Source organism: Lathyrus oleraceus, chromosome 1, assembly GCF_024323335.1.
Source record: "Lathyrus oleraceus cultivar Zhongwan6 chromosome 1, CAAS_Psat_ZW6_1.0, whole genome shotgun sequence".
Classification (NCBI taxonomy): Eukaryota; Viridiplantae; Streptophyta; class Magnoliopsida; order Fabales; family Fabaceae; genus Lathyrus; species Lathyrus oleraceus.
Window position 1 is genome coordinate 78,013,726 of NC_066579.1, and position 9,549 is coordinate 78,023,274.

The following is a 9,549-nucleotide window of genomic DNA, read 5'->3' on the forward strand; positions in this document are numbered from 1 at the left end:
CTAACTTCCGATGGAAGGGGTACCCGTCGCTGGTAGACCTGCAGTGGAGGTTTAATGGGTGTGGGGATGACATAAGGAATATCTTGAACATCAGAATTACAAATCTCATCGGGTGACACCGAGGTAGAGAAAAAAGGGGAACCTTCAAAGAATGTAACATCGGAGGAAACAATGTATCGTTGAAGTTGAGGACAAAAAAATGATATCTCTTTTGTATATGTGAGTAGCCTAGAAAAATACATTTGAGAGATTTTGTGGAAAATTTGTCTTTACCTGGACTAAGATCATGAACAAAGCACGTGCAACCAAAAATGCGAAGAGGAATGAGGTAGAGATTATATTGTGGATTCAAGATAGAGTATGAAATATGATCTTGAAGGACTGATGAAGGCATTTGGTTGATAAGGTGACATGTTGTGAGGAGAGCATCACCCCAAAAATGAGAAGGTACATTGTAGTGAAGTAAAAGAGTTCATCCGGTTTCAACTAAATGACTATTCTTCCATTCAACAATATTGTTCTGTTGTGGTGTATGAGCACATGTTGATTGACGAATAATTCTATGTTATGTTAAAAATGATTGAAATTGGGATGACATATATCACGAGCGTTATCAGTGCGTAAAATTTTAGTCGAAGTGTTAATTTGGTTTTTAATTTCAGCATAAAACTCCTGAAATATACGAAAGGCATTTGAACGATTTTTCATTAGAAATAACCAAATGCATCGAGAGAAATCATTGATGAAAGTTGCAAAGTAATAATATCCTAAAGTAGACTTCACACGACTAGGACCCCAAATATCAGAATGAACCAAAGCAAATGGTGATGTAACACTTTTATTATGTACTCGTTGACAATAAGTAATATGAGTATGTTTTTCTAATTGACGGGATTGACACACAAAAGGTGAAAGCTTAGAAAAATTAGGAACTAAAACACACACTTTATTAAGACTAGGGTGACCTAAATGTTGATGTGTAAAATCTTGAGAAGCAATATGCTACCGGTGGAGGTAGATGATATAATCTTCCAGACTCACTCCCTGCTCTAATCGTCCGTTCTATACGTCGATCATGGACATAAATAGATTTATCATTAAAAAGGACTGAATAATAAAGAGTACGAGTAAGCTTGTGAAAATATATTAGATTAAAAGGACAATCAGGAATGTAAAAGACATACTCTAAAGACAAGTTTGGAAGTTGATGTGCCTGACCAAGGCCATGAACTTTGATTTTAGAACCATCTGCCACAGTGAGAAAAGGCAAAGAATAAGAATAAGGCAAGTGAGATAAAAAAGGTTTATTACAGTCATATGATCATAGGCACCATAGTCAAGGACCCAAGGACCAAGAGAAGATGTAGAGACAAATGTTACATGCTTACCTGACTGAGCAATAGTGGTAGATGATGATGGTTAATGGGCTGCTTTAAATTGAAGGAAATCATTGTAATCAGCGGTGGGAATAATGATGTCTTTAGTGATATGCGGTTGAGCAATGACATCGACTCGTGGTTGTCGTTGTTATTCTCTTGCTTTGTACGACAATCAACTTCAATGTGACCGTAACAATACAATAGTTACAATGAATACCATGACGATGTTCAACCCGTCCTCGAGTTCGTCCACTACGACCATGATATTGGGAAGTAAGAGAAGATGATTTAGTAGGAGATGGGGTAGAAATCGGTCCAATATCATGAGGGGTAGCCAAGCACAACACTTGTTCAATATCTGCTTCATAGTTAGGAACATTGGATCCTGATAAAATTTGGTTCGAAATGGAATCAAGTTCTGATGGTAGTCTGGCAAGTACCACGATCATGAAATACTTACTTTATTGTTCAGCATAAGTTGTTGCATCTTTTGTAAAAGGAATTAGGATTGTGAAAATTTCCTTTAACGCGTTAAGCTTACTCAGATAGCTTGCATATCCATATTCTCCAATTTCAAAGAGTTGAATTTGGTGATGACACTGTAAAGATTATGGACATCATTATAGAAGACTTTCTTAGCCTTTTCTCAAACCTCATAGGTAAAGGTTTGGTACTGTGTTTGGAGAATAGTTGTTATGGAAAACCATAACACAATACATAAAGAAACGTCGATTTGTTTCCACTTATCGCGTTTGACGGCGGGAATACTATCGAATTTTGTAGTTAAGTGATCCTCATATCCTTGACCTGAAACCATATTTTGACTGCACCAACCCATATGTTATAGTTGATTATTCTGGTTAGTTTCTCACACAAGATAAGTGGAACCTTAGTAAACGTGACAAAATCGGTATCTCCCATGATATTTGATGGCTTGGAGCAAAAAACCGAGAGCAGATTTGGAGAGAGCGCAGGAAAGAGGTGCCAACAACGAAAAAGGCGACTATAGGACGCAGGGCTGGTAGGGCGGCGCATGAGATTCACGCGCGGGTTGCGGGAGGGTGCATCGGACGGCAGATCGTGGTGGGGTTTTCAGATTCTGGCCGATCGGGAGGAGACGAATTCGACAATATGGTTATCTCGCTGGAATGTCTTTGGGAGCGGCGGGGCGCTCGTGTCAATGTCGTGGATGGCCAAAAATTTATGGAAAAAAATGAAAAAAAAAAAATTGGAAGACCGTAAGTAGGTCAATCAGCTCTAGATACCATGTTGTAATTGTATCTCTATGTGTCGAATATGATCACACATGTTATAATTTGCACTTATGACTAATTGAATATCATTCAATACGAATTGATTGATAACAATATATCAACATATGATTTATTATATCTGTTCATCTTTTGCTTTCTCTTTATATCAATTTTCAATCCTACATTTGCAAACTTGTCATTAACTAAATTTGTAGATATGTTTAAAAAATACAAAGTTAGAATTAGTGAAGAATCAATAATGTTGTTGACGTACTTTGAGAAGAAAAAGATATTGATGAAAATGATGAAAATGAAAATGCAATTTAGAATCATAAAATGCTAAGTTTTAGGGATCAACAATGAAAGTCGTGGAAGGAAAAGAAAACAAAAATAACATAACTTGATGGAGAAACATTACATTATAAATAAATACAACTGCCAAAATGGAAGAACAATCAATAATGAAATAGATTGGATATAAAGAAACCAAAAATGAAAAAGATGAATATGAAGATACAAAAACTATAAATAAAATCTTCTAAATTCCAATCCTTATTATATACATACCTAACTAACCAGGACCATTCAAAAAATAAAGTAACTTAATTAATAATTCTGTTTTTACAACCTATATTAAAATAGTATTTAGAGTAAAAGCAACACAATCTTGTCATTATCAATACAATTTCAGATGTTAATCTCAATCAATAGTTCCAAATCACAATTAATTAGTACTATCACTTTCATAACATGCAATGCTAGTACTATACTTTCTCACCTGTTATTTTTGTCAGTCATTACCATATTTTTTTAATATAAAAAAACAAATAAAAGAAGAACAAAGTGTCACGGACTAAAACTTTTATTTGTCATTTTTTCCAACATGTTTTGAATTGTCTCTTAATTGAGTTTTTGTTTTGTCTCATTATTCACTTTATAAGCTACACAAAACCATGACATAAACTCACAAGTCTTGTTCAGAAAAATAAGTGTAGATAAGGAAAATTTTGTGGAATCTTAATATCTTATCCTTGCTTATAAAAGCATTGTTTCTTTTTTCCTAATAACTTCAAATTTTGTTGGTTTTTTCATCTGAATTAGTGACATGGATGTGAAGTTCAAGTCTGTTTCTGAAGGTGAACATGAAGAGGAAGAAGAAAACATGCACTTTCTGAAATCTCTTCAGGTTAATAATATATATATATTTTGTTGTGTTTATGATATTCAAATTTTTATTTTATTTTATTTTCATTTTGAGTGAAGTTTTTATATTATGGTTTTTTATAGGAGTTAAGAGAATTGAGGTCTCAGCTTCACTATGCTGCTGATTATTGTGAAACAACATTCATGGAAAGTGAAAAGAAAAAAGAGTGAGAAATTTAAACTTACCATTTTTACTATATTTCATTTTGTTGTATATATTTTTTATTGTATAATACTTGTTTTAATTTAATTCAGTTATTTTAGTTGTATTAATAGAATAAATTTATCAACTTTTTTTTTACCAACTTTCATTTATTTATTGCATTTTGTAACTTTAGTGTAAAAGTAAATTTGTTTTTGTTTGTTAGTATTTGGATATATTGACCCGTGACATATTGGAATTTGTACATTTAAATTGAAGTGTGATGGAAAATACAAAAGAATACATATGTAGAGCTATGGTGACTGTGGTTGATCATCTTGGAAATGTTTCCTCCAATCTTGAAGGACTTATTTCTCACACAAATTCATTTTCTGATGCTGAGATAAAAGTTCAATGCCTCAGACAAGTTAGTATATACTATTACTCACTTAATATCAACTTATTTCGTATTAAACGAGTAGTCGATAGTCAGGATTCAGCATGTGTCTGTCTTCTGATGAAAATATTTTTTGACAGAGACTTTTCTCATGTGAACAATATGCTGACAAACTTTCCCTCTCAAATATGCAATGGAGGGAGAAATTGCCAAGATTTCATACAAGATATTTATCATCATGTAATATTTTTTATATAGTCTTTTGATAGATATTTACAAATGAATTATAATTTAATTGCTTTTCATGATCAGCTCCTACCCTTGAGAGATCACAAGAGAATTTGAAGCCAGCCATTGCTACAAATAACAAGCACAACAATTTGGCCTTTGGTAACATAACATTTCATGTTCTTATCAAAATAACATTAATGTTATGTTCTTCTACATAGATTTTCTTAATATTTTTCTTTCCATGTTGAAAACTATACTAGTGATGCCCGTTCGCGACGGTTTGAAAGTGTTAGCAAAAGTTTCAAATCCTACATTTCATTTCCATGTGAGTTTTTCTTATGAATTGTTTCTCTTTCCTTGATTCATATGCTGCATAATGAATTGGTTCTTCCTAGTCTTGGATTTTCAAGTTTAATGGCTTAGTTATTTCTGTAGGCTACTCCAAAGGTTGGGCCGCGTCATAGAAGATCGTTGCACGGAAGCGATATCTTATGGCTCATTAGGCGCACAAAACATTCGCATTGAGAAAATTGAGTTTAATTGCTTATCATTTATACGTTGTGGTTTAGTGTTAGCTTTATGATTCATGAATCAAATATGATTAATAAAATATCGGTACATTGAAACACTTTGAAAGTTCGAACTCTGACGTGACTAATCTGGTGGCAAAATTCAAGTTTTTTTAACATTGACGTAAGTACTATATGAATCTTCCACTATTTTGAAGAAATAAAAGAATTTATAACAAGTGCGGAAATTACAATAACCTAATTAAAGTATGATTTACATAATGTACAAGCTGGTTATGCTAAGAAGAAATGTACACAAGAGTTTCAACTAACTTCATAACCAAACCCTCAATCTTTATGTTTAAATTTACATTGAACTTTTATAATCCGTGTTAAAATACGACCCTTCCCTTTTTTTTTCGATATTAATGTCGCGCAATAGGACTTCTTATAGCATTCAAATAGTCAAACTTTTCCAAGTAGTAGTTTTTCTTTGGGGTTCCAACTTTTGGAGATTTAATCGAAGCCTTTTCGTCTTTTTCTTTCAAGTCTTCTAAGTCACCCGTAGAATTAGTCCTTTTTAAATCACCTCCGACTTTGTTTGAATTCCATCCCATGAAATCGGAGAGAGTCATTGATGGCGATGTGCCGGATGAATTCAAGCTTCCCCGCCCTTCCTCGGAGTTTGGAGATGTTTGTTCGGACACCGGCAAAGAATCCAATGAGAATGTCCGTCCGGATGTCGCCAATGACGGATTCTTTGTCAATGAATCTACGTATAAGACATCTTCGATTCTTGATAAAACCGTATAAGCCAAGCTTTCTATTACTCTTGAATAGCTCTCTAGAATGGCTTGTCCCACATCCTGTGATCATTTTGGAAGAAGTCAACTTTCATTAGTAAAATGTTAAAACAATCACTCTCATTCGCAAGAAAACATATACGAAAAAACAAATTCAAAAGAGACAAGATTTGATCACGAAGTTCGGTCAATTGTGCTTACCTATGTGACTGTAGAATGACTTAACTAACTTTCTATTTTTAAAACTTAACGTTACAGATTAAAACGCGTTTAAATACTATGATCCATAGGGGAGACTCTGTCAAATCAAGTCAATCTTATATAATATTAGTCTGTGTTTGGTTCTGCTATGACAAAAATTGATTTCGTATAGTTAATTTTTGTAAGAAGTGAGTGTAACGAAAAGTGATTTGCTATATCACCTTGTTGTATTGGATTTTGCTGATATCAAGTGAAGATTGCGGAAGTCCTGGAAACTCTTGTTTGATCATGAGCAATATTGTTTCCGCTCTCTCCTCAAAGAGTTCTCTCTTCTCCATGCTTATCGCCGAACTCCACGAAGATTTTCCATCTTTGTTCATCTTCCTTTTCCATATAACTATGGAAGCTTCAATCCTATTCTTGAGGTCTAGAACTTTGTGTTCCGTAGACATGTCCATTGTCGATAGGAATTGTCCCGGATCAAAGTATTCAACCGTTATGCTCTTGTAGATTGATTCGCCGAGACTTTCTCTACCATTCTGAGAAAAACAAGAAGAAAAATTCACACATTGTCACGGCTCGCAAGTGTTTGTGTCAGTAGATAAATTCAAATAAGCCGAATCCAGACAAGAGCTTAATTGTATTACCTTAGGGAGAGATTCGATGTAGTTATCAGGTATTTCCATTTCTGATAGAACTTGAGCATTTATTGCCATGGCTGCTTTAAGCACTTGGTTAACATTGTCTTTCTGGAACTGTATCCATTTTATAGCACCATCTGATAAACCTGTTGGCGGAACTTTAACAACCGGTAACCACCATTTGTCGCTTTTTCTTTGATTGACAATGTTACCTTCGGCCTCTTCGTCGCTTTTCGAGGTATACCAGAATTCATTTTGATCTTTAAAGTCGTCCAAAATGTCCTATAATCACATTCTCATTCAGTTAGTTAGTCGAAAGCTCGTCGTGTCGTTTTAATAGTGATTCAAAAAAGGCCATGTTTCGATTGGCCTACTTAAGAATATAGTTACTTACAATGAGCATTGCATCGAGTTTGCGCAAAGCGGGAATGTTCATGAGTAGATCACTTCTTTGTCGAGTCGTCATAATCTGCATAAAGTCATAGATTATTTTGTGTGACAAAAATATCTTTCGCGACGGATACAGAAATTTGAAGTTGTGGGATAGACACAAAAAATATTTAAGCATAATGTCATTTTTTTAAAATATAAAAAAGTACATCATAATTGTTTTCTACGAGTCAGATTCTTGATGATATTCAAATTCGGATTTTCTGCGAACAGATGATTCAACATTCACGCATTTACACATTCAAGGTATCAGTGATCGTTCTATCCAGATCAGACAGTGCAAAGAATACATGCTTGAACATATATTTTATAGTTCAAGAACACCGATCTTAATCGAACGACCACTGATATTCTGATTACGTGAATGGTAGGAATCTCTAACCGCACGGGACTCGGATACTTATATTCAAAGTAGAGAAATCTCTTTCAACAATCACAATAATACTAATAGTGTACAAAAGTTCATAAATTATTCTAGTCTCTAAAATTTTACCTCCATTGTTGATCCATCCTTAGCCAACTGTTGTGATGGAGCAAACTCAACAATGTGATCAGTCACAGATAAAGGCCATTCGATTTCCTTTCTCCACCTAACTTTCCTATCATGCGACATTGGTTCCAGCTTCGATTGTTCTCCAAAAACAGATGCTACATATAATCAAGAAGAAAAAATACGAGTCGTTCAGAAGAATCTAAATTCGAATCCTAACCGAAACAATCTAGAGGTATAAAAAATAAATATACCAGCAAGATTCGTTATGGCATTCGACAAAGCCAATGCTGATGAAACACCATTTCCAGCACCAGACATGTCTTCTCCAAGAAGCAACTTAGCAAATCTTTCCTTCATCAACTCAGTTTCTAAAAAAAAGGGCCAAAAATGAAAATTATCAAATTTACAAGGACTAAAACAAAAATTTAGCAGAAAAAATATATTTATTTACCAGTTGGTGGCTTAGGAGGCATTTTTGGTATATCTGAATAAACCTGATCATTGTTGAGAGAAAAACCTATTGGATGAGGTTCCAATGAATTATCAGTCGAATTTCTCGATTCGAAACTTTTCGAATAAACCTTATGATCATGATGATGCTCATTTCCTTCATCATGATCCTTATCAAAGAAACCTTGAATATGTTTTCCGGGAAGTTCAAACATTCTTCTAAAATGAAAAGACTTTGATTTCTGCATGCTGCTTTGATGATTAAAAGCCCTAACCATTGTTAATTAAAACAAACCTTGTTTTAGTTTCCACCTTTGTTTTTTTTATATAAAAAAAACAAAGGGTTAGAAATTTTTTGAATATTGAACAAATTTTGATCTTATGACTTAATAGCAAAGTTTTGTGTTATGTTGTTTCTTGTAGTTGAAGTTATTAACCCTTGTTCAATCTAATGTGACCTTAATGAATGTGACAAAAAAATCATAATGTAAAATGAATTTTTGGAATGGTTTTGATGATGAAAAAAAATTTGTTGAGTTTGTTTTATGAATGAGTGGATGATAGGAAAAAATGTTGTATTTTTCTAACTATAGTAGTTGTTATTATTCCATATTTTTCTACCATTCTTTTGTATACAATTTTAAAACGGATTTTGGAAGAAAACAGAAGAACAATGAATTAGTTGATGGATGAAAAAAACAAAATGTGCATAGCTATCTTTTTAATGGTTATTATGTTTTGTAAATTTCAAATGAAATTTGGATTAATTTCCGGATAGCCATAAAAATAGCTCACTATAATTAGAAAGGTTTATTTCTAATCCTCTTGATCATATTGTTTTTAACGATATATATAAATTTAAAATATTCAAATGAGAATTTTGTAACATTTTATATGAGGTTTTTTCTTTAAGAAACTGTAAATTCTTTTAATTTTTTATATAGAAATTATGACGATATCTTAAGAAATTTACATTATAAACTTGCTTATGTGAAAAAAATCTAATTAAAGAAAGAAAATTATTTTAATATTATATTGTGGCCTAACTATTAGCACCCCTCCTTTTTTTTAACAAACCAATGTTTTTTAGATGACAAAAGTTGTCTATAAATCTATTTTAAAAAATCCATATTATCAATAATCCCTAAATTTTAGGGGTTGCTCTTTCCACCTGCGGGTGAAGAATCGCCATGTAAAAACTCAAAATTGTCCTTTAATAATTCTAGAATATACTTTCGTACCCACCTCATAAATACTACATTTCTTTGTAAGTGAACTACATTTTCATTTGTCATAACTTAGTATGCAAATGCATCTTTGTAAAAGTTACGGATGTATACTTCTGGAATCACCTTTTAAGTAGTAAAAATTATCATTTTTTGAGAAATACACTGATG

At 33.0% G+C, this 9,549-nt stretch overlaps 2 protein-coding genes across 2 annotated transcripts; one reads left to right on the forward strand and one right to left on the reverse strand.

Annotated features, from left to right (window-relative positions):
* Window positions 1–3,465: 3,465 nt before the first annotated feature.
* LOC127116793 (probable protein ABIL5) lies at window positions 3,466–5,233 on the forward strand. Its single transcript, XM_051047403.1, has 7 exons — window positions 3,466–3,818; window positions 3,920–4,002; window positions 4,257–4,404; window positions 4,515–4,614; window positions 4,687–4,764; window positions 4,866–4,930; window positions 5,041–5,233. Exons 1-7 carry the CDS (start codon window positions 3,738–3,740, stop codon window positions 5,128–5,130), a joined length of 645 nt encoding a protein of 214 aa, XP_050903360.1. The 5' UTR covers window positions 3,466–3,737; the 3' UTR covers window positions 5,131–5,233.
* A 91-nt stretch (window positions 5,234–5,324) lies between these two features.
* Window positions 5,325–8,709, reverse strand: LOC127116777 (rho guanine nucleotide exchange factor 8). Its single transcript, XM_051047402.1, has 7 exons — window positions 8,154–8,709; window positions 7,954–8,070; window positions 7,703–7,857; window positions 7,154–7,228; window positions 6,766–7,041; window positions 6,340–6,657; window positions 5,325–5,980 (listed from the first exon to the last, which is right to left on the reverse strand). The coding sequence occupies exons 1-7, from the start codon at window positions 8,428–8,430 to the stop codon at window positions 5,540–5,542; spliced, it is 1,659 nt and encodes a 552-aa protein (XP_050903359.1). The 5' UTR covers window positions 8,431–8,709; the 3' UTR covers window positions 5,325–5,539.
* Window positions 8,710–9,549: the final 840 nt, after the last annotated feature.

Excerpts from the sequence above, each read along its gene's own strand:
- LOC127116793 (XM_051047403.1), top strand. The coding sequence starts at position 3,738 with ATGGATGTGAAGTTCAAGTCTGTTTCTGAAGGTGAACATGAAGAGGAA. Across the intron at positions 3,819-3,919 it reads ACTTTCTGAAATCTCTTCAG|GAGTTAAGAGAATTGAGGTC; the intron begins GTTAATAATATA and ends GGTTTTTTATAG. Across the intron at positions 4,615-4,686 it reads TACAAGATATTTATCATCAT|CTCCTACCCTTGAGAGATCA; the intron begins GTAATATTTTTT and ends TTTCATGATCAG.
- LOC127116777 (XM_051047402.1), bottom strand. The coding sequence starts at position 8,430 with ATGGTTAGGGCTTTTAATCATCAAAGCAGCATGCAGAAATCAAAGTCT. Across the intron at positions 8,071-8,153 it reads GCCTCCTAAGCCACCAACTG|AAACTGAGTTGATGAAGGAA; the intron begins GTAAATAAATAT and ends CCTTTTTTTTAG. Across the intron at positions 5,981-6,339 it reads GCAAAATCCAATACAACAAG|GATGTGGGACAAGCCATTCT; the intron begins GTGATATAGCAA and ends AAATGATCACAG.